General features: G+C 38.0%; 4 protein-coding genes and 1 non-coding gene across 7 annotated transcripts; 3 read left to right on the top strand and 2 right to left on the bottom strand.

The window, feature by feature from the left end:
* Window positions 1–3,455: 3,455 nt before the first annotated feature.
* On the bottom strand, window positions 3,456–3,562 carry LOC120006745. Its single transcript, XR_005470088.1, has one exon. It is a non-coding gene; the product is annotated as a small nucleolar RNA R71 (small nucleolar RNA).
* Window positions 3,563–11,295: 7,733 nt separating this feature from the next.
* On the top strand, window positions 11,296–16,436 carry LOC120006711 (primase homolog protein). Of its 3 annotated transcripts, XR_005470071.1 has the most exons (14): window positions 11,296–11,442; window positions 11,522–11,658; window positions 11,771–11,826; window positions 11,966–12,017; window positions 12,096–12,185; window positions 12,791–12,871; window positions 13,241–13,321; window positions 14,189–14,254; window positions 14,364–14,480; window positions 14,703–14,750; window positions 14,843–14,928; window positions 14,998–15,128; window positions 15,201–15,261; window positions 16,153–16,228. XR_005470071.1 is itself a non-coding variant. In XM_038856848.1 (13 exons), exons 1-13 carry the CDS (start codon window positions 11,319–11,321, stop codon window positions 16,213–16,215), a joined length of 1,062 nt encoding a protein of 353 aa, XP_038712776.1. In that variant the 5' UTR covers window positions 11,296–11,318; the 3' UTR covers window positions 16,216–16,436. The 3 variants fall into 3 exon arrangements, 2 of the variants coding, with proteins under 2 accessions (XP_038712776.1, XP_038712777.1); XM_038856848.1 differs by lacking the exon at window positions 14,998–15,128 and having other exon boundaries at window positions 16,153–16,436; XM_038856849.1 differs by lacking the exon at window positions 14,998–15,128 and having other exon boundaries at window positions 11,966–12,050; window positions 12,138–12,185; window positions 16,153–16,436.
* A 100-nt stretch (window positions 16,437–16,536) lies between these two features.
* Window positions 16,537–23,249, bottom strand: LOC120006708. Its single transcript, XM_038856845.1, has 9 exons — window positions 23,140–23,249; window positions 22,909–23,023; window positions 22,707–22,821; window positions 21,462–22,414; window positions 19,183–20,732; window positions 18,879–19,009; window positions 17,894–18,720; window positions 17,243–17,355; window positions 16,537–17,069 (listed from the first exon to the last, which is right to left on the bottom strand). Exons 2-9 carry the CDS (start codon window positions 22,960–22,962, stop codon window positions 16,784–16,786), a joined length of 4,029 nt encoding a protein of 1,342 aa, XP_038712773.1. The 5' UTR covers window positions 22,963–23,023; window positions 23,140–23,249; the 3' UTR covers window positions 16,537–16,783.
* Window positions 23,250–23,958: 709 nt separating this feature from the next.
* On the top strand, window positions 23,959–26,186 carry LOC120005903. Its single transcript, XM_038855789.1, has 4 exons — window positions 23,959–24,705; window positions 24,805–24,951; window positions 25,041–25,247; window positions 25,554–26,186. Exons 1-4 carry the CDS (start codon window positions 23,974–23,976, stop codon window positions 26,184–26,186), a joined length of 1,719 nt encoding a protein of 572 aa, XP_038711717.1. The 5' UTR covers window positions 23,959–23,973.
* Window positions 26,118–27,599, top strand: LOC120006714. The gene is made up of 4 exons (XM_038856850.1): window positions 26,118–26,481; window positions 26,719–26,812; window positions 26,982–27,273; window positions 27,372–27,599. The coding sequence occupies exons 1-4, from the start codon at window positions 26,314–26,316 to the stop codon at window positions 27,511–27,513; spliced, it is 696 nt and encodes a 231-aa protein (XP_038712778.1). The 5' UTR covers window positions 26,118–26,313; the 3' UTR covers window positions 27,514–27,599.
* The last annotated feature ends 74 nt before the right edge of the window (window positions 27,600–27,673 follow it).

Below are 27,673 nucleotides of genomic sequence, written 5' to 3'. Positions count from 1 at the left end.
GGGCAAATCGCCACTAGAACCCACAAAGGTGCTATTTTGTCTTCACAATTTTCCAAATGTTCATTTAGATTCAAAAATTCCAAAATAATAATAATAATAATTAATTTCAATCCAATTTATTACTAGAATAGTGACTCCCTAAGTTTTGTCAAATCTATCACCTCACCTTCAATGAAAATTTTCACAATTTTTTTTTTCATCTCAATGTTGATTGAAAGATATAATGTAAATGGTCATAATGTAATTGAATGAACTAGTTGGGTGTGTGCAATTGGGCTTTATGGGAGTGACTGTTGTAATGACTATGGAAATAAAGAAGTGGGGAGTGTTAATTGATGACATGCAAGTGGATATGCTTTTTTTTTTTTGAAACCCTATGTGGTGTTGAAGGCCAAGCTTTCTTATCACAAGTCCTATAAATTAAATCATCCTTTAGAAAAACAACCATGAAAATTAACATCATTTGATTCTTTTGATGATGTTTGGTCAAATACTAATTATAAGTGTCATCTAATCATATGATTAGAGAAACTTTTTGGTAATCTATAATTAATGCAAGAACCCTATTTACTTTGACTCTCCCCCCTCTCTCTCTCACCTACCAAATACACTACATTTGAAAATAACAAAAGTTTTGATGTGATCAAAATGCCATTTTTCAATAAATAATTAAGAAAGAACGTAAACAAGAATCCAAATGTAATGGATGTACACATACATTTATATATACCACAAACACATTTCTTCACAAGGCTCTACACGTACATATATTTTTTTTTATCCGTCAATCACACCATACATACAGAAGTTTCTCATCTAATAACGGGATAAGTTAGGCCAAAACCCAATACGTGACCACAAGGGTATTGCTCTTAGTGGAATCAATCTCATAACCTTCCAAGTCTATTCGTTTTGACATCAAAAAGATTTATCATTAGGCTATCGATCACCCAAGTGATTGACTCTATATGTAAACTCACTACCATGCACTCTAGAGTATGACGTTTAATCATTACATTATATTAGTTCTAAGTTCCCTATGTCACACAACTAGCTGAGTTTTGTGGTTGCATGATTTAAACACAGAATGATGGTTGACAACAAAACACCCGAAGGAGAAAGGAAGACGAAGAACACTAGCCCAATCGGTGGGGAAAGGGGAGCTAATAATGTGTCGTAAATATTCCACACTTACTGTAGAAAATCCCACGATGGCACAACCCAGAGCCAGCCTCCCCACCATCTCGACCCTTTTGGGCTGTGGCAGTTCCCAGCCCATCCACATGGAAAAGGCTGGACAATGAGTTGAAGACTTGGGCAAGCTTATAAGCTAGACACCAAGCCCCTCAACAACCGATGTGGGATTTTATCCCTTTAACACTCCCCCGCACTCGTGGATTGGTGATAGGTATGATAATACCTATTGTTTTTGGTAGAAATATCCCCCTCTTAAGCTTTCTTTTGATAAATAATGAGTGTATTTATGTTTTGATTTGTATTTCTGATAGGTTGATTGCGGTTTGGATGAAAAGTGATGAAAAAAGGGCTGAACTGAAGAAAATGTCCACCGACCTTCGTGTGTTCAAATACTTATAACTTTTTGTCACGTTATCGGAATCAAGCGAAATAAAAGGCATTGGAAACTAGACATCTCAAGCTTTCCGTAGACGCTAAAATCGTGCAAATCGGACGTCGTATGGAGATTGTGGAATCATTCCACGCCTAGGCGCACAAGACAGTTTTTTGGTATGTTTTAATTCGCGAACTTGCCGAGCCGCAGGAGTTTTGAGACCTAGAACTGAGTTTCTGGAGAGCGAAAGCAGAGGGGGAGGCGACTCTTGGAGCTAGGAGGAGAGATTCTTCAGCTCAACTTGGATCTACTCAACTAATTGGGTTTATTCATGATTTTCTCATCTCTCCTTTTGTGTTTTTCTCTCATTATGTGTAACTAAACCTCTTGTGCCAAGGCTAGGTTGAAGCCTTGGGTTTGATGACTTTGTTTATGACTTGATTTACATATATATGAGTTGATTTGGGTATAAATCTTGTGTTTCTATGTTTGATTGCAATTTCTTCATGCTTGTGGTGTTTGGCCAACACTTTAGGTTTTTGGATGAAATTGTTTGGAGAATTTGCTTAGACAATAATATGTCAAGTAGATTATGCTTCTTGAAACACTTGATTATGAATGTGTCTCCCTTTAATTAGGTGACAATTTGTATGAATCCTAATCTCCATAAAACTCCATGAATTTCTATGCATGTTTAGACCAATAAGATGGCTAGAATGTATTTAGGAATATCCGACCTAGACCAATAAGATGGCTAGTAATCGATTTTAGGGAGATTTGGCTTAAGTGCGCTAAAACCGACTTAGGTACGGATTCGTTATGCCCGAATTAGCAAATATGTGTGTGAATTTGTGTCATCGCAAGTTATTTCCCAAGGGGGATTCCAAAGCTTTGGTGTTTATCTCATTTGCATTAGTTACATCCTTATTCAAAGAAAATACCAAAAATACTTTACTATTTGCTTGTTTTAGTTTAATTACCCAACCAAACAATCTTGAGTTGAACTTTACTTTTGTTTGCATTGTCCATACGTAAATACAAGTATAAATTTGGATTAGATATAACACCGTCCCTGTGGATTCGACCCTTGCTTATCATTGTGCTGTAGTCGCCGACTAGTACACTTGCTAGTAAGGTTAATTTAGACCCAACAAGTTTATGGCGCCGTTGCCGGGGAGGGTTGCTTATATTTGATCCATTCTTGTTTATATACATAGATACTTACATACTTAGTTTAGCTCTTTCTTTCTTGATAATTAGTGATCTTTATACTTTTCTTTCTTGTTTGTAGTTCATGCAAGGAAGGCGTTCTCAAGATACAGAAATTCTTCCTGTTGATCTAGACTTGGAACGTGCACGAAGGAACAAGAGAGACAAGGATCTTCTTGAGGAGAAATCTTCCACTCGTTCTATTTCTCCTACATCCAGCTCTAGTTCGTCTAGTGACAAAATTTTGGGAGAACATTCTGAACAAGCAAGCATGGCTGAAAATCGTGAAGAAGTTGGCAACAATGCAAATGCTCCTGTTACTATCATGGACTACTCTATGCCACAATTCTCTACTAGACAATCTTGCATCATATTACCAACCATTCCGCCAAATCTATCTTATGAGCTTAAATGTCATGTGATTAACATGCTCCCATCATTCTCAGGAGCGGAAAATCAAGATGCTAGTGATCACATTGATAATTTTCTGGAGATTTGTGGCACTCAAAAAATTCAAGGCATATCTGAAGAGTTCATACGGTTGAAGCTATTTCCTTTTTCTCTTAAGGAAAGTGCTAAGATCTGGTTCAAGACTCTGCCACCAAATTCTATCACTTCTTGGGAACAACTTTCTGCTAAGTTTATTCAGAAGTTCTATACTCAGTCAAGGACACAGAGGCTTAGGGATCAGATTTTCCATTTCAGGCAGAACAAGGGAGAACCACTTTTTAAGGCTTGGGAGCGATATAAAACTTTATTGATTGGTTGCCCACATCATCAATTCTTGCCATGGCAGATTATATCATACTTTTACCAACATCTGGCTGATGAATGCCGCCATAGGTTAGATGCAGCTGCTGGAGGAAATATTATGGCTAAGGAACCAACTGAAGCCAATGAAATTATTGAGACTGTGGTGGCAAATTCCTCACAATGGGATAATCGTGATCTTGATGCTCCTAGACACATGGTTTATGAGGCTAGTGGTTCAAATACAGAGATGGCATCTGTGGCTAGGAAATTGGATGCGGTAGTGACTTTGCTGAGCAGAAATTTGGATCCTTGCGGCATTTGTGGAGGCACCGATCATCCTACTCATGTATGTTCTAGAAGTGGGACATTTCCTGAAGCGGAAGTTAATGCAGTTCAACCTTTTCATAGGCAGCAGAATGATCCCTTTTCTCACACATATAACCCAGGATGGAAGAATCATCCCAATTTCTCCTATGCTTCACCCCAGAATTTCAATCAAGGGCCCAGACCTTGGCAAGCTCCACGACAAGAAGCACCTTCTCAAGATGCAAGGAAGTTTACTATGGAGGACCTTATTTCCCAGCTTGCTCAATCACAAGTCACAATGCAACATTCCCAAGCAGAGATGAGCAAGTCAATGACTCAGTTGCAACAAACTGTTTCCAGTAATACTCAATCTATCGCAAAGCTTGAAATGCAAGTAGGACAACTTGCTCATGCCTTGAGTGAAAGACAGCCAGGAAAGCTGCCGAGTCAACCTGAGGTAAATCCTAAGCAGTATGAGGATGCTAATGCTATTACTGTTTTGCGAAGTGGGAAAAATGTGGATAACAAAATTGAGTATAAAAAGCTTGAAGGTGAGAATCATGATGAGCCTATAGTGGTGGAGCCAAGTGCTTCCAAAATACCTCATGTTGAGAAGGAAAAGCCGGAAGTAGAAGAGTATGTTCCAAAAGTGCCTTTTCCATCTCGTCTTGCCCCAGCTAAGAAAAGCAAGTATAATCGGGATATTTTTGAAGTTTTGAAGAAAGTGGAGATTAATATTCCACTCATTGAGGCAATTAAGTCTATTCCCGCATATGCAAAATTTTTGAAGGAGTTGTGCACTAACAAAAGGAAGATAGGTGATCATGAAGAAGTATTTCTCTCCGAAGAAACGAGTGCTATTTTACAAAAGAAGCTCCCGCCCAAATTAAAAGATCCGGGTAGCTTTACCATTCCTTGTATTATTGGAGAGAAAGAAATTGAAAAGGCCTTGATGGATCTTGGTGCAAGTGTAAATATCATGCCTTATTCTGTTTACACTACTTTGAAGATAGGTGAGTTGAAACCAACTTCAGTCACTCTCCAACTAGCTGATCGCTCTTTAGTGCATCCTTTTGGGTTAGTTGAAGATGTTTTAGTAAAGGTGGGTGATTTTGTTATTCCGGTGGATTTTCTGGTGCTTGATATGGAGGGTGAACCTAATCCGACAAGAGATGTACCACTCATTCTAGGCCGTGGTTTTATGGCTACCACAAAGACCATTATAGATGTGGAAAAGGGCATGCTCACAATGACAGTCTTTGACAAGACCATTGAGTTCAAAATTTTTAAGGCTATGAAGAGTCCGGATGTCATTAGAGAATGCCTTCATGTTGATATGGTAGGCCATGAGAGAGTGAATTTATTGACAAAAACGGCTTCAAGTGATGAGGTTGTTGAATATGTGGATGGTGATAGCAATGAAGGCAAAAAGACCCCATCATCACCAATATCCAACGAGCTCATGGCTACTTCCCTTGTTACTAGCAAGCTATCTCCAACTTTGAAAGGCATGCGGACAAGAGCAAGGAAGTTGAAAAAGGCACGGTCCAAAACAATGTTGAGAGGTAAAGTGTGTGCTCCTTTTGAGACATTGAAATTGTCTATCCATGGTACTTTCACGATAACGAATTCTAAGATAGAAAAAGGGTGGAAATTTGTGGCTCGTCAATTTCAATTCTGTGGGCCAAATGTTTCGGGGATTCTGAATGGAAAGTATCCTGTGCACCATCCTCCTTGATTTGTTTCCCAAGAATTGTTGTGAAGGTGTTGAGGCTTGTGGTGATTTCTCCAAATCAGGTTGTCTCTCTCCTTATCTAAAACGAGTGTTGTGTTTAAGCTTTCTCCCTCCCTTTATTTATTTGTATTGATGACCATGCATGTTCTTAAAGTTTGGGGTGAGAGTTTGCTTAAATTATTAAGTGTTGATGCATACATGGTTGATTTTGTAGGTACAACTACGTCTGGCTGAAGACATTAAACTTAGCGCTACTTGGGAGGCAACCCAATGAAGTATATCCTTTTGTGTATCCTTTTGTTCTTCATTATTCCATTTTTATTGACAAAATCTTGTGTGGATGTTAGTTTGAATGTGTTGGAATCTGGCTGCAGGAAAGTTTAAATTTCTGGGCATTATGTTTACAGCCAGACCACGCCTAGGCGCGTATTGTGAACGCCTAGGCGCGTATTGTGCACGCCTAGGCGCACCTTATACACGCCTAGGCGTGTGTGTTTACAAAAAAAAAAACAAAAAAAAAAAAAAAAAAAAAAGGTCATATGCAAGAAAGGGTTCATGAAGACATTGAAGAATTGTGGCTAGGCCAGTACCCCAATCCACTCGATGCATGACTCCAACCCCCAGGTTGTATTGTTTCAACTTGTCCTCTTTTTAGTGCATTATTACATTGTTATGTTTTGCATTGAGGACAATGCATTCTTTAAAGTGTGGGGTGGTGGACTGCATATGGATTATCTTGTGCCAAATTTCACATGATTTTTGTTGTAGCTGAATTTAAAAAAAAAAAAAAAAAAAAAAAATTCAGTGCTTGAATCTTGCATATTTATGGGAATTTTCTGTTGAATTGAGTGCTATATTGAAATGCAGCTGATCTTGGTTTGTGGAACCCATCTTATCCTTCTATATGCTTGACGTCTACTCTATTGGATAATCACTTGAATTCACTTGCACAAGAATGTATGCTTGTGGGGTATGACTTGGGTGAATAGATGTTGAATGTGGACTTTCTTTAAGATGATCTAGAACACCGTGTTAGTGATATTCTTGGCACTAGTTAATTACATGCATGTTAAAAAAAAAATTGATGATGAATAAAAGCATGTTCCGCTCTTGTGATCTTGCTGAGTAACCGGGGCTCTTGTCTAACCAACTCGAGTTTCGCGTAAAAAGGTAAGACAATCTTGATGAACATACTAGGCTAGCTTAACTTCGAAGCCTTTTCAACTCGAGTGATTGATCCGAGGTGTGCTTTATCACATAATGCCCTAAACCAACTGGTTGGGAGTCATTGGTTGAGAACTTGTTACATGGGTTGACTAGAAAGCTTAAAGGAGTGAGCATTGCACGGGCCTAGTAAGATGAAAATAAAAAAAATAATAAAAAATAAAAAAAAATAATAAAAAAAAAAAGAAGAAGAAGAAGAAGAGAAGTATGTACATAAATAAAAGTGCCTTGGTATTACTACTTGACTGTTCTTGGAATTCTTGGAATGTGACTATGTTTGGCGCCTATGAACTTTTGGAAGCCAAATATTTATACATTTCTTCTTTGCATGCACTTAATTTAGATGAAGTGATTGAGTAGACGGATAATCTTCACTGAGTATATGTTTGGATGAAGTGTGGGGTCTCCACATCTTTTTGATTGCATGGCATTGATGTATATTGTTTCGATTCTAGCAATTTCCCTCACATATGTTTGATTTGAGTTATCTTGAAACGTTTGTGGGTGTCGTTCTTGTAAGCCCTCAGGAGACAAAACTCCTCCACTAGGGACACCTAGGGGTTTAACGGCTTGTTGCATATGCTAAATGCAATCGCGATTCCTGCGTTAGTGAGTTAGGATGTTAGTTGGTAGATGTACTTTGTTTAGTTTTACTTGAGGACAAGTAAGGTTTAAGTGTGGGGTGTTTGATAGGTATGATAATACCTATTGTTTTTGGTAGAAATATCCCCCTCTTAAGCTTTCTTTTGATAAATAATGAGTGTATTTATGTTTTGATTTGTATTTCTGATAGGTTGATTGCGGTTTGGATGAAAAGTGATGAAAAAAGGGCTGAACTGAAGAAAATGTCCACCGACCTTCGTGTGTTCAAATACTTATAACTTTTTGTCACGTTATCGGAATCAAGCGAAATAAAAGGCATTGGAAACTAGACATCTCAAGCTTTCCGTAGACGCTAAAATCGTGCAAATCGGACGTCGTATGGAGATTGTGGAATCATTCCACGCCTAGGCGCACAAGACAGTTTTTTGGTATGTTTTAATTCGCGAACTTGCCGAGCCGCAGGAGTTTTGAGACCTAGAACTGAGTTTCTGGAGAGCGAAAGCAGAGGGGGAGGCGACTCTTGGAGCTAGGAGGAGAGATTCTTCAGCTCAACTTGGATCTACTCAACTAATTGGGTTTATTCATGATTTTCTCATCTCTCCTTTTGTGTTTTTCTCTCATTATGTGTAACTAAACCTCTTGTGCCAAGGCTAGGTTGAAGCCTTGGGTTTGATGACTTTGTTTATGACTTGATTTACATATATATGAGTTGATTTGGGTATAAATCTTGTGTTTCTATGTTTGATTGCAATTTCTTCATGCTTGTGGTGTTTGGCCAACACTTTAGGTTTTTGGATGAAATTGTTTGGAGAATTTGCTTAGACAATAATATGTCAAGTAGATTATGCTTCTTGAAACACTTGATTATGAATGTGTCTCCCTTTAATTAGGTGACAATTTGTATGAATCCTAATCTCCATAAAACTCCATGAATTTCTATGCATGTTTAGACCAATAAGATGGCTAGAATGTATTTAGGAATATCCGACCTAGACCAATAAGATGGCTAGTAATCGATTTTAGGGAGATTTGGCTTAAGTGCGCTAAAACCGACTTAGGTACGGATTCGTTATGCCCGAATTAGCAAATATGTGTGTGAATTTGTGTCATCGCAAGTTATTTCCCAAGGGGGATTCCAAAGCTTTGGTGTTTATCTCATTTGCATTAGTTACATCCTTATTCAAAGAAAATACCAAAAATACTTTACTATTTGCTTGTTTTAGTTTAATTACCCAACCAAACAATCTTGAGTTGAACTTTACTTTTGTTTGCATTGTCCATACGTAAATACAAGTATAAATTTGGATTAGATATAACACCGTCCCTGTGGATTCGACCCTTGCTTATCATTGTGCTGTAGTCGCCGACTAGTACACTTGCTAGTAAGGTTAATTTAGACCCAACAATTGGGTATCAAAAGCCCAAGGCCCAACGAGTGGACTTTTTATCGGGGACGAGCACACCTGCTCCGATACCATGTAGAAAATCCCACGATGGCACAACCCAGAGCCAGCCTCCCCACCATCTCAGCCCTTTTGGGCTGTGGCAGTTCCCAGCCCATCCACATGGAAAAGGCTGGACAATGAGTTGAAGACTTGGGCAAGCTTATAAGCTAGACACTGTTGGGTCTAAATTAACCTTACTAGCAAGTGTACTAGTCGGCGACTACAGCACAATGATAAGCAAGGGTCGAATCCACAGGGACGGTGTTATGTTTAATCCAAATGTATATTTGTATGTATATATGGACAATGCAAACAAAAGTAAAGTTCAACTCAAGATTGTTTGGGTTGGGTAATTAAACTAAAACAAGCAAATAGTAAAGTATTTTTGGTATTTTCTTTGAATAAGGATGTAACTAATGCAAATGAGATGAACACCAAGGCTTTGGAATCCCCCTTGGGAAATGACTTGCAATGACATAAATTTACACACATATTTGCTAATTCGGGCATAACGAATCCGTACCTAAGTCGGTTTTAGCGCACCTAAGCCAAATCTCCCTAAAATCGATTACTAGCCATCTTATTGGTCTAGGTCGGATATTCCTAAATACATTCTAGCCATCTTATTGGTCTAAACATGCATAGGAATTCATGGAGTTTTATGGAGATTAGGATTCATACAAATTGTCACCTAATTAAAGGGAGACACATTCATAATCAAGTGTTTCAAGAAGCATAATCTACTTGACATATTATTGTCTAAGCAAATTCTCCAAACAATTTCATCCAAAAACCTAAAGTGTTGGCCAAACACCACAAGCATGAAGAAATTGCAATCAAACATAGAAACACAAGATTTATACCCAAATCAACTCATATGTATGTAAATCAAGTCATAAACAAAGTCATCAAACCCAAGGCTTCAACCTAGCCTTGGCACAAGAGATTTAGTTACACATAATGAGAGAAAAACACAAGAGGAGAGATGAGAAAATCATGAATAAACCCAATTAGTTGAGTAGATCCAAGTTGAGCTGAAGAATCTCTCCTCCTAGCTCCAAGAGTCGCCTCTCCCTCTGCTTTCGCTCCCCAGAAATTCAGTTCTAGGTCTAAAAACTCCCGTAGCTCGGACAAATCGCGACTTAAAACACCTCAGAAAATTGCTTTTCAAGCCTATGGCGCGTTGTTTTCACGCCTAGGCGCACCACGCCTAGGCGTGATCCTAGGCGTGCACAACTTAAAATTCAAGTCCAACTCTCTGGACTGGGCGTGCAGGAGTGATCCTGGGCGTGCACAATTTGTGCGCCTAGGCGCTTACCCCTAGGCACATGATTCAAATGACCATAACATGACAGAAAGTTATGACTATTTGAACACACGAAGGTCGGTGGACATTTTCTTCAATTCAACCCTTTTTCCGTCGCTTTTCATCCAAACCGCAATCAACCTATCAAAATACAAATCAACACATAAATACACTCATTATTTATCAAAAGAAAGCTTAAGAGGGGGATATTTCTACCAAAAACAATAGGTATTATCATACCTATCAGACACCAAGCCCCTCAACAACCGATGTGGGATTTTATCCCTTTAACACTTACATGCGCCTCGATCGATCAAATTGTCAAGAATTCCACATCAAAAAGATGTGAGGATCTTGTTGGGTTTATAAGAGTAAGCCCACCTCCGTACAATCAACTACACCTTTTTCTTGGGCTTAAATACTATTAAATGAGAAGGTCAAGAGAGAAATAAAGTCGTGTGGGCTCGATGTATCAACGCGAATCAGTAAACCCAAAACCGCAAAGTGAGGCATGGATTTATGACACAAATGGAATCAATACACAAATTCCAATCATTACACTTGCTAGATCATGCGCACTTCACTTGGTGATTATATGAGAGAAGCCTAAGTAATTAAGTGGTTCGATGTATATAATACATGCTCAAAGTGATTAATTACTTCACAACAAGATTGGATCTATTTCGGTTAACATAGAGTTTTCCATCTCGGGAGATCGTGAATTCGATATTTACTAGAACATGTACTTAGAATTATCTAGTATTTGCCTAGCATGTATAGTTTGCGGACAATTGCGTGAGGCCAATGTCAAAGAATAATTAACGAGCTATTATTTTGTTTATGCGGAATTATGAACTGTTCATTAATTTATTTTCGGAATTCAATTACTCTTTTAATAAATTAAACGTTAAATATTTGATTAGATATTAAAAACAAATTTGTGTCCAATGCTCGGCCCAGCCCCAATCGTTAGCCGAAGCAAACGTAGGGCCGGCAGGACACTGAGAATTGGGTTTGGGTCGGATCCACTTAGATGCGTATGGTAATGGATATGGAGATAGAATTGATGGGCCGGGCAGAAATTAAATTATCTTATTTTTTGTTAATAAAGTCATATAAATTGCAAACAGCAGAGGATGAAAAATATGCCGTTGCTTCTGGTTGCATATGGCCCTAAAAATCAATTTGTGCATTCAGAACTTCTTGAGAGCGCTGCCTAGAGCCAGAGCAACGGATAGCGTTACGTCTCCTTCAGTTTCTTATGCTTGCAAAGCAAACCCATCTTTTTCAGGTACTTTACTACCATGTTTCATTTATTTTTCCAGTTTTTTGGTTTTTCTTTGAACTGATTCTTTGGGTTTCTTTCGAAGCCAATGCGGAGGCATTGAAGGAAGTGCAAGGAAGCGTGGAAAAACTGGAGCTGCTGAAGCAGAAGATAGAGCATGTTGGTATAGATTGCGTTGATTTGTGTACAGTTGGACAGTACAATAACGTATATTGTCCCAAGGTTGCGTCTTTATGCACTTGTTCATGTTTTCACTTAAATTTTGGTTTATTTGGTGTTTGTTTCTAGTCTTGATTGTGTAGTTTTGTATCCTTGTATGTTTTTGGTGTAACAGTGCAGGGGAGGGCAATCCAAAGAGAGGAGCTTATCTCTTCATATCAACCAAGATGGGTTAGCTACTATTCAATATGAATATAACTGAAAAATCATGTCATATTTTTTTAGGTTTACGATTGTTATGGGGTTTTGTACTCAATATGAATTTACTGAAAATCACGGCTTTTTTTGTTCTTTTTCGGTTTATGGTTAGGGATTTTGCAATGTGGAGGTGTTTTCAAGTTAGCTGTGGGTGGGCCGGCCAGGTTAATATTACTCGAAGGGCTTCTTTTTTTAAGGTTCATAGTGACAAAGCTGTGGTCATTCATTTCTTTTACTTTTAGGCATTTGCAGACATAAACAAGATTGGTCAATATAATTCTCAGGGACAAATGACTGAGGATAGCTTAGAGTTGGAACCGCTTGGTGAGAAGGTAGTTTGGTGTAATGGTGTTGCTTCCTTGTCCTTTTTCATTTAGCATAATGGCTCTAATTTGATTGCATGAGCCTATTTTTATGGTCTTCTGGTATATGAAGGGTTACTTTATGATTGGAAACATGCTTGAAACAATACAATGTTTTTACTTGTTCACTAATAATAAAACAGAAGTAGTATCTTACTTATCAAGTAGGAAATGATACAGATTAAGTTATATATCTCTGAAGGTATAGACTTGGTGCTCGATCGATGATTAAAACTTACTGATTAACTTCTTTGACTTGGAAATGATTTAGATACATGGAAAAGTATCAAACTTGAATCGAGCATTGAGACTTGGTGCTTGATGAAGGTTTTATTCATTTGCAGCCCAAATCATATGCATGTCCGTACCATCTACGTGGTACTATTTGTACTATTAGTTATAAACATTCAGCAATGCTTGCGAGAACATAAAGGGGCTAAACTGCTAGGCCTATTTTGTAGTGAATATTTCTTATGTCCCTGTATATTTTTTTTTATTGAATTCCATCTTAATTGAGGTTGTTTATTTTTAGTCATATTGACAGCTAATGATTCGTGTTCATTTCTCTGTCTCAGCTGATTACGTACTTTGGCAAACGAATGATATCTGAGGACACTTTGAGAAGGAATGCTGTTGTGCAATCATCTCATGATCAGGTTACCTGAAATTAGTGATTTTTGCATAATAAGGGTTTGATATTCAGCGGCCCTGTTAAAAAATAACTGCAGAAATTCAACCAGTAGATCAGCCACTAATCAGCTGATACAAAATTTGTGCATCATTCTCATCCCAGTCGCAGCTTTGAATATATCATGTACTAATTCCCTTTTCTCTAAAAATATAGCGAGTTCTTATTATTGCAAAACCGATTTGATCCCTTCTGGACATATGAACTTTAGAGAAGGAGAAAAGAGAAGACAAATCATAGAAAAATATGTTGCTAGTTTGCCTGATTTGTACCCAGAGACCTTATTGTGAAACATAAGAATATGTGGCTGATTACCCTTTTGTTCCTCGCTTAACAGGCTGTCATTGCTTTTCCTTATAGACAAAATGAGGTGCTTGTAGGCTGCAAATTCCGAACCATAGAGAAAAGGTTTTGGCAGGTATGTACTATAATCTTTATTTGCGGTATTTTGATCAGAAATACATGACAAGATGATGATGTTGCAACAATAAGAAGATTGACCTCCAAATGACATGATAGATGCTTAAATAGGGCGGAAACATGTTGTAAGTGCAGAATCCTGTGAAGCGCAAACAATTTCCTGGCTTTGAAAAATTAGGAGTATTCATGGCGGAGAATGATTTAAATATCAACTACTTATGGAGATATCAAATCTCAACTCTTCTGCAAAAGTCCATTAAATATATCAGTTGCAAAATATGAGAGCATTATGTATAAATTTTATGAAGAACACCAGATTGAACCTGATAAATTCGCTGTTGTTTCTGCTCCCTGATGCCATGCAGGGTCCAGGTAGTTTTTAGGATCCATAAGGAAGATATACCATAGAACCTTGTAATGTCTTTTGGATGCCTTTTGTGATTAGATATTCTTACCTGACTCAGATTGCTGCTGAAGCGGTTCAATTCTCTTTACGTTACAGCCGTGTGGTTCCTATTGTGAAAAGGAATTTCAGTTACTTTCTAAACTAAACAGTGAGAGGGAACATATCTGATTTCAATAATGAGTATATAAGTAAAATGGCATGTTATAAGCACATTGTGCTACAAAGTCTATAATCACTAACATAATCACCACAGGTTCAAGAAACAGTTATTGTTGATAATGGATGAATCTTGCCCATTAGCCAACTTTTATGTAACTCAACCAAAAAGGAATTTTTTTCAATGTTATCTACATGATTTTCTTTTGCTTGTCGTACCATCTTTGTCAATGTGCAATGACCTGTGGATGTAATATGTATGAGTTTTTTACTTTAATTTGAATTTCTGGTATTCATCTTCAGGCAAAGGGTACTGAACGATGGTTATATGGACTTGATGACATCGATGAAGCTGCTGAAATCATTATTGTAAAAACTGTCCCCACTTTTGTTTCTACTTTGACACCCCCCCTTCCCTCTCCCCAAATCCCTCTTTCTTTCTCTCACAGAGTTTGTACCGCTCTGATCCTAACCATAGGTTGAAGGTGAAGTAGATAAGCTCTCAATGGAGGAAGCTGGCTTCCGTAACTGTGTAAGTGTTCCTGCTGGTGCGCCACAAAAGGTTTCTACTAAAAGAGTTCCGTATCCTGAAAAGGTGTGTCATGAGATATTTTGGAGCTTTCTACCCTTTCCCAATCAATCTAGTTCTCTTTACTTATTTAAGAAATTATGGTACTTAAATTTGAACTAGCATTAACATTGCCTTCTCTTTGTTTCTGCCGGGCACTAACAGTACTTTCCCTTTTCATCTAAAAATTTGTACCCTTTTTTTTCACTATTTACTTTTTTCCACTTATGCTTGTGCAAGGGAAGCTAGGACACTGCATTTCAGTATCTACAGAACTGCAAAAAATACTTGGAAAAGGTATGTGAGTCGAGTACTTGCAGTGCATTTTCTTTTGGTATTTTATATGTATCATTTCTTTTTCCTTAGGTATATTCTCTTAAATGTTTCAGGTTTCTCGCATTATCCTGGCAACTGATGGTGACCCCCCAGGCCAAGCATTGGCTGAAGAGCTTGCACGCCGCCTTGGAAAAGAAAGGTAAGAGCATATAATCTTTCTCATGGTTGAAGATTTTCAGTCTGCTTATGATCAAGGGCCCAAAATCAGAAATGGAAGCCAGGATATTTGACGGCCGACTGTTTTTGAACCCCTTAACCTTACAAGAATAAAAATGGAGAGGGCACACTGATTCAGAACCATGGTATTTGTTCTGGTTAGAGCCACTGGGAGATCTAAAGGTTTGTAATATTCTCCAAGTATGTCTAAAATCTGACAGTTGCCGTGTTCAATTTTGTTTTCTGGACTTACAGGTGCTGGCGGGTACATTGGCCACGGAAGGATGAGCTTGAGTATTTCAAAGATGCAAATGAGGTTTGATGCTTGTTTCTGTATTTTTGTCATTTCCCTCCGGAATTTTGTATGACTCTGCAGATGAATGCATATAAGCAGGTTGCTTGAAGCCAGGAATTTTACTTCTTGTGGGACTAGAGTTGGGTCTTATAATTTTTGAATGGGAGTTGGGTCTTAAAATTATGAAACTTGAGAAAAATATTCCAGCCTTCCAATCAAATACGTGAAGTGGTGATATGTCTTTGTTGGTGTGTGTTGGGTGGGTGCTTTCAATTAAACATTTTTGTTAAATAAAAATCAACTTAAATTGGAAATAAAAAAAAATAAAAGTAGATTCCAAGTTTGCCCTTGTTCTGAAATATTTAGAATGTGGAGGATCTTTCCATCATTTGGAATTCATTAGGGTTGGACATATATTAAATGTAAGAAATTGAAAACATTTCAGTGCATTCTGTAGTGAATGCCATTTTCATTTTTCCAGCTAATTTATTTTGAAATTAATCAACAACTACTAGGAGGATCATATTCATCTGAAATTGTTGGAGGACCTAAAACATGAAATAACTGAGTGTCCATTTTTCTACTGCCACTGCCATTTTTTTTTGCTTAGGATGTCAATTCAATATTGCATTCAAATCAAAAAGAAAAAAGAAAAAGAGGGATAGAAAATAAAACTTGGAAATTCTTAGAGTAGGGGAAAGTGATCTCACCTTTGCCTGTACCTTACTCCTTCTGCCTTTGCATATTGCAAAGTTGATTTCATGAACCACTCCTTGTGAGTTGTGACTTGTGAGCATTCTTGCTTTGCAGGGAAGAAAGATGCTTCAAACTGGCTATTGGATGTAATGCTGCATATTTTTTTTTCAGCAAATTTTTTATACCTTTCTTCTGACGTCGTGTTTATGATCATAGGTTCTACAGTCCCTGGGACCGTATGCGCTAAAGGAGGTTATGGAACAAGCGGAACTCTACTAGTTAAATGTTTAAGGCGCTAAGTTTTGATTGAGGATGCTTGGTTATGCCTTGTAATGCTGTGGGTGGTAACACTTGGAGACACAGATAATGGACTTGAGCTATCATGTATATATATATATATATTCCTGTGAAATACATTCACCCCCGATTGAAGCAAGACTGTCCTCAGCCAATAACTTGTCAGGAATAATTAAGGCAATTGAGTCGAAACAACTTGATCAGATCAGCTGTTGGGTTTTAGGGTCATACAATACCAACTGTTCCTCAGGATCCACGGCAAGCCATCCAACTCAACATTTGTATGGGCAACATGGATGGAAATGAAAAAAGATGACTTTTCAGATATTCAGAATAGCAATCATCCCACAAAAATTTACATATTTACTCTCTCTGGCAAAAATGGCCAACAGAAGGCACTGCCATAAGCTGTTTCAAAATTGTGCCCATACCTCAAAGAAGTTCTGATTAATCAAATATGATGGGATAACAACAATTTGCATTAACAAGTTGAAACTCTGATATAACTAGCCTCATAGTATCTGTCTCATTTCTGAAGCGTACCAGCAGGTTATAGGAGGCTCAATGACAAGGCCTGTTGCTCCTTGCTAAGCCGACAAAACCAGTTTCGTATAAGATCCACTGTAGCAGATTTATTTGGAACGGCTGTAAACATTATTGGTTCACCCTGAACAACTTTCACAAACTCAAGAGAGAGAAGCCCGAGCAAAACATTCACAGTGGCAATTTGTATTGGAAGACCTACTATATTAGGTTCCTGTGACAAGAAAGCAGACAACTTGCGTCTCAAGTGATCGACTCCTTTATCTTCAAATCCACCAGCATCAACTCCAAGCCTAACAAACAGAACATAAATAATCAGAAACATGTGAAGACAATTTATACCATGACTCCAATACAGTATCAAAACATGTGAAGGCAATTTGTTTTGGTGCTTTAATAAACTGACGCTCCATTCAAAACAAAAGGATACCAAAGAAAAAGCAAAAAGGGAGGAGGGGGAACATACCTCCCAAGTTGTCCAAGTAGTATAACCACGGAAAGATTGAGGGTCCCCAGAGTAGGCGTTTCCAACATTTCCAACAGCCGAAGAGCAATTTTTTCGTATGTCCATTCCCAGCTCTGCATTTGGACATATATAAGACATACAAAGTTAGGTTTAGAGCCTCACGGGACCAATCAAAGGAAACCAATTCTTCTGAAGTGAGGACAAAGACAGACACAATGCAGCCGGTTTAAGTAATTGAAAGTCACTTGTGAGAAAGTTCTTACAATTAACAACCAACGAAAAAAAGAGAATGGAATTTGGTGCATCACTACCATGTGGCAGCATTTCTCACCCCTTAACCTAAATGCAGTGACAGCTTTATGCACTGTTTAACTTTATAAATTGAAATGTTACTGCATCTCAGATTTACATAATAGGTTATTAAAATATATTATTTAACCAGATTAACATTCATTTCGCCATAGCTGCTTTCCCTTGTGATGAAATTTGCTAGCCCGACAGGTTAATTTAATTATTGTAGTACTACACCTACATTCCCCACGCAGACCAATACCCCAAATTAGCCGATATTGGAAATTTCAGACAAACAGCATCATCTCAACCTAATACAAAATTAATCTTCTGAGAGCAGTGAGAGTGTGAGACACATACCAGGTTGCGTGCAAGCAGCTCCACCAATGATAGGACATCAATGATGTCACAGAAGGTATGATTGATAACAGCATGTGATTGAGAGGCAGGCATTTCAAACTTCATCAAACAACAAGATGGATCACACTTCACACCATGGGCACATGGATCCTCTTCGCAAATCAAACTCTCCATAGCACTACTCTCCTGGGGCAGCGAACTGGAACTCAATAAACTGGCTGATTCAATAATATCTTGACGCACATCTCCAGGGGGAACATAAGTTTCTATCTTCTCCAAGAGCAAGGATATAACATCATCTAAAGAAGCAACGTCCTGATAAAATGGGCATCTGCCACATGTAAATAACACAGAACACGAAGCTTGAGCAGCTGATGGACTTCCTCTCTCAAGAAATGTGACTATCAATTTCAAAATGGTTGTTGTTAGGCTGTATGCCTTCAATGTAAACATTTTTTCTCCTCCAAGGTGAGCAAAAATGTGAAGGATAGTCAGTAGAACTTGCATATCATGTCTCTGCATATGGAGTAGGCTGTATGAAACTTCACAAATAAATCCTATGTCGTCAACTACTGCACATATTGATGCTAATACAATACTCCCCGCCACCAACTGGAGAGCTGAAGCTCCTCCTAATGACGTTGTTATATTTACGCCATCCAGAAGGATATTATTAATTCTTGGATCACCTTCAAATAACGACTTGGAAGATATATCAGTACACACCACCACTCTCCCTTCCATTAGAAAATCCTTGATCAGACGAAGCACCTCGCGAAAACAACATAATTTTATAAACAAGTTTCTTGCCTCAACATTCTGCATAACTACATAAACAGAAAGTCTTGTTCAATCACAAACCAGATATAAAAAAAGCCAGATCATAAAAATTGTAAGTCAACAAATAAAATACTAAAAGTGTAAGAAGAATAACTTTTATTAAACTGAAATTCAGAATGGACAATCACGCATCTACAAAACATACCTTGCCTCATTTGGCCAGCCAACGAATCTAAGCAAGGGAGGAGATCCTTGTGCCAAAACTCTCCAGATTTATCCACAATAGCAACAGAAAAGTTGAGCAGCAAAAGCGAAACAAACACACACGCCTTCTCCCTAAAACAAACAAAGGGAAAGAATCAAATTAGAATAGCATCAATACAATTACCTTAAATAAGTCCCCAGCCATGGAATTTCATCTAGAATATCAACTATCAAAAATTATTAATAGGCTTGAGCAGCACTGATGCTATGGCACACCATCTTAACGGCAACAAACAAGAACTTACTTAGATGAAAGTCTTTCTTCCATCTCAAGAGCATGCAAAATCTCCAACACCACCCACTCTGTTTGAGTATCCAAAGAGCACCGCACCATACAAGCACTAGCAGCACAAAAGATCCTTGAGATGCTGGTATTGTCCATGTCAGAAAAAATGACACATTGTTTAGGAATAATTCCAAATGCAGATCCAAGAACGTCTTCAAGTATATACTTGTCCCACTTATCTCCAGCAATAGGTAGCGTAGACATCTCAGCCTCTGTCCCAGAGTCACCGGTCTGTTTATTGCATGGCTTACCCATTTCCATACCCTTACAAAATGTATTTGCATGGTTCTCTCCCCTGTGAACAGATTTCTGCAGCAATGAACCACAAGGTGTTCCAGGGGCATCATGATTCAAACTATTTAAATTAATCTCCATGTTTACCACATCAAAGCTACTAGAAGAAACCTTATTTTCCTTCGTATTTGATAATCCACCACAGAAGCTTTCCTCAATTAAAGGATTAAAATTCCCTGACTCAACTGCTGAAATGTCCTGTAGTTCAATATCAGGAAGAGTTGGGGACAAAGGCATTTCAATTGCCATCCGGTAACGTTCCTCAGCAGTGGCATCATCCAATTCCAGCAATTTCAGATAATCCCCTATTTCCTCAAAACTTCCTGTTTCTTGAAGGTCACCGGCAACAGAATCTATTACATTATCCCTGCATGGTCCATCATTTCCTTTTAGATTACCGGCCGGTCTTCCAATATTGGAATCTTCAGAAAATATAGTCTTCGTTTTTCCCTTCTTCTTTCGCCGGCCATTGCCAGAAGAATGTTTAGGAGACTCATGAGATGCCTTCCTCTTCTTGCTTAATCTGTTACGTTCAGTATATGAACCACCTTGCAACTCCTTTTCAACATACTTTGCTTCTTCCGAAGGTTCTTTCATGTGTTTTCTTAACATACCATGCAAAACAGCCAGCCGCTCTTCTATCAGCTGCAACTTCTTATTCTCAGAGTACAACGGCTCAATGGATTCAACAGTATCAGGCAATGTCTTCCTCTTCCTATCATGCCCATCACCACTTCCAACACCATCAACGCCAGATGAGCTCCTTACACTATTTTCAGCCACCATACCATCATTACATCTCATTGTGGTAACTTCACCAAGCATTCTGGATACTGTTGGCAGTGCATTCATGTTCTCTTCTAAAAATTTCGTAGATGTGGAAACCGAAGTTGCACCTCTTTCCTGTGAGCCCACCAACTGTCCATCAAAAAAAGACGTCGTACTGGAATTTATTGCAGAACTCTGTAACATTTTCTGGTTAGAGCCTCCTAGCAGAGACTCCAATTTAGAATCAATACCTGAGATGGATTTGATAGAGTTTGGTCCAGATGAAGGAATCAACGAACCAGGCTCTTCAAGGTTTCGCAGATCAGAAGCAGCCATTCTGCTAGGCTTGAAAAGTTGATTTTCACTTCGAGGATACTCTGGAAATGGTTCTAAACCAACAACTTTGTCCTTCAAATTCAGCCCTCGCATATCTGTAAAGTTTCCAGCCTGGAGATTACATCAAACCACTTAATTAGCCAACAAAGGAGAAGTTTACACACTTAACAAAAATTTATGGAACTAGAAAATCAAACCTTAGAGTCACAATCACGGGGAGAGAGGAACAAGAAATACAATTGGTAATTGCTCAATAAACAACTTATTCATGAAATTAACAAGTAACGATTCCAAAACCTAAGCCATGCAATAAATACTCTGTTGAAAAACCTAAACTTCGTCATATGGTACTTGATACATGATCTCAAAGAAAAATTCAAGTTCAACAACCTCCTAGACTAATAAATAAGAGAAAAGCTACCCTGTCTTTCTCTAAATATTTAGTAAAGCATTAAGCATAGTAGCCTTGCAAAGAACTATGGAACTGCAACGCAGCAGCAATGCAATCTAAAAATGGGAAAAAAAGGAGAGAGAGCACAAATCCAATTCTTATTTAAGAACTTTTTAGAGCAAGACAGGAGATAAAACCTCTCTGACCTGGGGTGGAGGGAAAATTTTAAACTGGACCCTCCCTCTCTATCTCTCTCTGACATGGGTGGAGGGAGGATTCCAAATGGATCTATCTGAAAAATGTTTTGATGAAATGTAAAGACTATTAGTTTTGAAGAAAATTATGAATCTGTCCAAGTGATAGAAATATTTTGAACAACAAGCAGTATGACACCACATTTAGGAAAAAGAAACCAATATATGCAAGTAGATTTGAGCAAGGAAACCAACCTTTTTCAGGCCATCTATACCTTCATTGCCAGGTGAGAAATATTTATCCAATGCAAAAAGACGTTGAGAAAAATGAATAAACTCCAGCTTCCAGTGACCTAACTCTTGCTGTAGAATTTTGTTACGTCTTTCTTCTAATTTAGCCACTTGTTTGGCATGCTTTACTCGAGACTTCTCAAATTTCAGCCGTTTATTCAAAAGCTTTACTTTTTCATTTTCAATAGTCACATCTCTACGTTTATCAGGTTGGTCATGAGGAGCCTTGCTCGTATGTCTATGCATCACAAGTTGGTCTATCTCCTTCTGCAGCTCCTCATTTCTTTGTCTAGCCTCGTCCAATTGCTGGGACAAATTCTCAACACGAGATTTTTCTTCCCTAGCCTTCTTTTCGTTTGCTTCTGCTAACTTTCTTTGCTTATCTGCTTCAGCCATCGCTGAATCTGCTCGTTTTCTAACTTGCATCACATTGCGTTTTTCTGCTTCGGACTTTTTTCTTGCCTCTTCAAACCTCACTGTCTCACAAATCAATTTTGATTTTGTCTCATTAATCTCTTTCTTCAGTGACTCCAACTGAATCCGATATTCCTCAGCCTTCTTCACTTCAATACAGGCAAGCCTTCTCTCTTCATCAATCTTGCCTTTCTCAGATTTAACTTGTTTCAGCGCTTCAGCAGCCTTCTTCTTCTCCACCTCTGCTTTCTTCTTCTCTGCATCCACCCTTCTTTTCTCTTTCTGAGATAACTCCTTGAGTTGTCTGATTTCCTCGTCCCTTTCAGAAACACAATCTTTAAGATGCTTTAATTCCTCATCTTTTTCATGAGAATTTGAGCCTTCTTTTTGCTGCAACAAAGAGATCTCTGATTTCAGTTTAGAAATCTCATTCTCTAATGAAAGCATCAGTTTCTCTTTCTGCTCCTTCTCATTTTCGGCTTGTGCCATCTCTTCCTCATATCCTGCAATGTTCAACTCAGAGAATAAACCCAGTTAGATAATGAAATACATAACCTCACATTAGGCAAGAGTCAGAAATATCTGTCTCAAAGTATCCAGCTCTCAACTCAACATATATTACCCTAAGCCAGATTGATGTGAATGGCAACCATAATCTCCAATCACATTATCAAATCTGAATTTCTATAGAATCAAAACTAAACATACATTTATTTTAGTTTCTAATTCAAAGAATGCAGCTCGTAGATCAAAACAGCATCAAAAACAAAAATAGAATTGCATTTCTTTCCATACCTTTCTTAAGATTAAGATTCTCGGTTTGAATCTTATCAATCTGCTTGTTTAAGAGATTCACTGCCTGTCGTAGGGCATTCCGTTTCTCTTCTAGCTTCGAGTATCTTCTCTTCCACTGCAATTCCCAAAAGAAAAAAAAGAAGAAGATCTAACGATTAGATAAGGAACTTTTCATTAGTCTTAGAAAACAAAAAACACTCACCGTTGCACAGCAGGGATTCTCGGCCGCGAGGTTTTCTGCTGCTTCAGCCGCCATTGCTACGGGCAATGCTAGGTGAGCAAACTATTAGGGCTTCAACGTCCCAAACATATCAACACTACATACAAACAACACCCAAAATACGTCTCCAACTGTAATGTATATAGAAAAATATAATATTGCAGACACAATTACAGTAACAATAATCCAATAAAACCACAAACCGAGGCTTACATAAACTCAGTTTAATCCTCTATCAACTCGGAGTTTCACTCACACAGTCGCCCTCGCCCATTACAGCGAATCGAAAAATCTAAAATCCCATCTAAAGCCCTTTTTTTAAAGGGAAATTGGCAAAAATGACCCGGTTTACTAACAAAACCGTAAAAATGACCCGATTCTTAAAAAACAAGGAAAATGACCTAATTTATAATTGTAAAGACCAAAATAACCTTAACTCTTCTTTCTCCCTCCGTTTCTGTTTCCCGAAATCCTCTTTTTCATTTTCTCCTTCAAACACAGTTTCTTTCTCCTTCAAACACAGTTTCTTTCTCATTGTCAACTACTACAGTTTGCATCAACTACAACAACGGTTTACATTCCATCAACTGTTCTGAATACTCCAAGGTAAGTTTACCATTTATTCAAAAACGATTCCATCAACGGGTAGTGTGTCATTACGGGTTTCGTGAGGTTTCACCAATTTTGCTGGGTTCCATATAACTGCATGACTTTGCTTAAAACAAATTCGCGCAGCTAAAAACGAACTTTTCAACGTAGTCGAGTGTTTGAGCCTTTCGTCGGGCATTTTGAGGGTCTGTGGTCGAGTTTAGGGTTTTTCTGGTCGAGATTTATTGTTATGGGAGTCAAGCATATCTATTATCTGGTTGAGCATTCATATTTACTGGTCGAGCATTCATATTGACTGGTCGAGCATTCATATTGACTGGTCGAGCATTAGTTGATTTGGTCGAGCATTTCATATTTACTGGTCGAGCATTCATATTTACTGGTCGAGCATTATTAACTTTTATTTATTTCACTTATTTTTTTTATCTTAGGTTTATAATGACTTACATTATTCCAGAGGGTCAGCATTTTCCTGCAAAAGTGTCAAACTTTTCTCAACCAGATGTAGTTATTTGTAATATCAGGGATAAGTTAAATGATGATCAATTGGAGACCTTTAGTAGATCATGCTTTGGCATGTATCTTCGTATTAAGAGTCTAACTTTTTCCGGGCAGCTTGTCCATCAGTTATTGTTAAAACAGGTTGAATCCTCCGACCATAGTTTTGGCACAACTTTCAACTTCAGGTTGGCTGGAAAGCAAGCAACATTTTCATTTGAAGATTTTGCGCTTGTTACTGGATTAGCATGTACTGGAATTCCACCCATCTCTTCACTTGTTGATACTAGCACACATAGGCTAAGGGATGCTTATTTCAAGGGGAATAATAGCATTAAGAGATCTAAATTAGAGAGTACATTTTTGGGTCTAAAACCTCAGCCTGACAATGAAGATGACGTTGTCAAGTTAGCTCTTGTTTATTTTGTGGAGTTTGTGTTGCTTGGTAGGGAGCGTAGTAGGAACATTTCTGATGTGGCATATCTCCAATTGGTTGAAAACTTGGATAAATTTAACAAGTATCCATGGGGATCTGTCAGTTATGCACGTACCTCCAAGTCACTTGCAGGAGCAATGAAAGGACGTGTTCAAAAATTTTTAAAAAAGACTATAAAGCCAACCAAGACTCAGATGGAGCAATACAGTCTCTATGGATTCCCGTTAACTCTACAGGTATTTAATTTGCTAATCATTTATCTCAATGTTGTTTTGATTTATAGCTTATACTCAATATGCAATGCATGTAATTGTATATCATTGTTTGATTTACAGATATGGAGTTATGAAGCTATTCCCCTTATCGGGAGGACATACACACAGAAAGATCCAGAAATTCTGTATCCAAGGATATTGAACTGGAGTACATCAATCACTCCTGACTCAACAGAACTCATCCTAAGTGTTTTTAGAAGGAAGCAGGTATCACATCCATCTGTGTGTATTAATTTAAATTTTGTGAGATTGTCTATTTTATAGAAACTAATGGTTACTATGTGTACCTTTCACAGCTTCAAGTACATAGTCGACTTATCCCAACCCAGTTGGAGATGGCACAAGAATATTGCATAAAGGCTTCCGATGTACTAAAAAATGTTGTAGGAAAAATGGTTGGCAAAGATAAAAAAAAGCCAAAGGTTGTTATAGATGAGATTGAAGAGGAAGAGGAAGAGGAAGAGGAAGTTCAAACACATAGGAATATTTCACCTGTTACAGAGGTAGTAATATGAATTTTTATTGATTGAACACTTAGTTGTGTTTGGTCGAGCATTAATTTTTTTGGTCGAGTATTGTATATTATGGTCAAGCATTAATTTTTATATGGTCGAGCATTATATCTTTTGGTCGGGCAATAAGTATTTATATGGTCGAGCATTATTTGTATTGGTCGAGCATTTAGTATTTGTATGGTCGAGCATATTTTCAAATTTAGGTCGAGCATTGATATCTATTCTAGTTGAGCATTATTCATTTCTGGTCAATCACAAACTCAATAATCCAATTTGTATATTTTCCATTTGCAGAAATATGTTTTGAGGGATACTATTACAAGCAAGATTGATATATTTGATAGTTTGCTTAAGGATCACTCTAAGAAGCATAAAGATCTGAAGGTGGAATTGTGTTTGATGTTGCAATTTGTTGAAGAATCCATGGGGACTCTTCTAGAAGTTGTTAAAAAACAAAATGCAAGAAATGAGGATGATGGGAATGGGGATATGAATGCCAATGATGGTCTAGGGACTACTGGAAAAGATATTGCAGAGGTTGTTTTGGAGTGTCCAAGGACTGTTGGACATAAAGAGCTATTCGTACAGGAAGAGCAACATCTTTTTGGTCAAATTGAGCATGAGGCTGATAATGCAGGAAAATATGGGGATGGGGATGCCACTGATGGTCAACTGCAAAATAGGGAGGCCGTAATATTTGTTGAGTCCCGGGAAGTTCCTGTGGAAAATATAGAGGAGGCTGTTATGAAGGGTGATGATGCTGTTAGCCTAGGTGCAGAGGACGATATTATTTCAATGGATATAGCTGCCACTACTTTGGGAACACCACACAAGATGGATATGGGCACTGAGGGGGGTGGAGATTGTCACCCCATCCAAATTCCCAGTTGCAAAAAAAGGTGGGGTAATTCCTTATGTCTCAAATAAGGAAAAGCGCAAAAGAAAGCTTGGGCCATTATTGAAAACACCCTACACCAATCCCACTAAAAAACAAAAAACTGATTCATCCTCCACGGTAACAGAAGAGGTTGAAATTCTCAAAGACATATTGCCAATGGCTTTTGAACTCAAAAGGCCATATCGAAGGGAGTGGTTAGCAGAATGTCACAAATGGATGAAGGATCCCAAAACACAACATGACAAAATTGAATGGATTCCTTGTACTGTTGACAAGGTCTGGTTTGCTGAGGCAATTCAACCTGACAAATGGTTGAGAGACCTGGTAAGTAGTTTTAATTTAGTACAATATAACTGACATTTTAGGTAGTCGAGCATATTTATAATCTGGTCGAGCATATCATACATCTGGTCGAGCATTATATTATTTGGTCGAGCATTAATATTGACTGGTCGAGCTTTATATTTCTCTGGTCGAGCTTTATGTTTCTCTGGTCGAGATTTAATTTATCTAGCTGATCATGTATGCTAATTAATTCCTTTTTTTAAATATTTGATGCAGCATCTTGACATTGCTACATACCACATACGTCGGAGACTTGCCAAGTACCCTACCATATTTAAAAGGAAAGCGGCAGTGCTTGACACAATTTTCTTTGTATGTGTCCAATAATTTGCTAATGAACTATAGATATTCATATTCATAGTTAACTAACCATCATTTTTTAACCATGTAATAATAGAGCAAGATTGGTATTACCTACAATGTATTCAAAGAAGATCCAGGAAATTGGGTTGATTCGGATACTTTATTCACAGACTACGTTGTCGGTACCAGTCCTCCTGAAGGTGTTCCCTGGGGAGAAGTGGACTATGTGTACTTTCCTGCAAACTTTGATGAGAAGCATTGGGTGGCAGTAGAGATGATATTATCATCACGGAAAATAAATGTCTATGATTCTTACCATGACCTTACAAGTTCTGAAAGGTTTGCAGAGATCATGAGTCCATTGTCTATAATGACCCCATACATATTACGTCCTTGTGGCTATGACATTCCCACGACACCATGGGAAGTTGAGAAGGTCAATCCCTGCCCTCAACAGAAGTCAGGAGGGTATGTTTTTTTTACAAATTTGTGTACTAAATCATTTTTATTGTGCATTAGTTGTTGTACGCAATTTTAATCACTTTATTTTTTATTAATAATTACAGGGGCGATTGTGGTGTTTTTACATTCAAATTCATTGAAGCATTGATAGCAGAAATTCCTATTACTGAGATAAATCAGAATGACATGACGTTTTACAGGAAAAAGTTCACAGCAGAGAGCTGGGGGGGAGAGTTCTCATTGTGAAAACTAACTCTGTTGTACTGTACATTTAGGAGTCAATTGTTGTTGTACATGCTTACTTATTTGTGTTTGCACATATTTTTGCACTATGCCAATATTTTTATTTTGCTCGACCATTAATTTAGCATCAATCGACCAGATTTATACATCACTCGACCACAGT

This window comes from Tripterygium wilfordii, chromosome 9, assembly GCF_013401445.1.
Source record: "Tripterygium wilfordii isolate XIE 37 chromosome 9, ASM1340144v1, whole genome shotgun sequence".
NCBI lineage: Eukaryota > Viridiplantae > Streptophyta > Magnoliopsida > Celastrales > Celastraceae > Tripterygium > Tripterygium wilfordii.
This window is presented reverse-complemented; position numbering and strand designations above follow the sequence as displayed.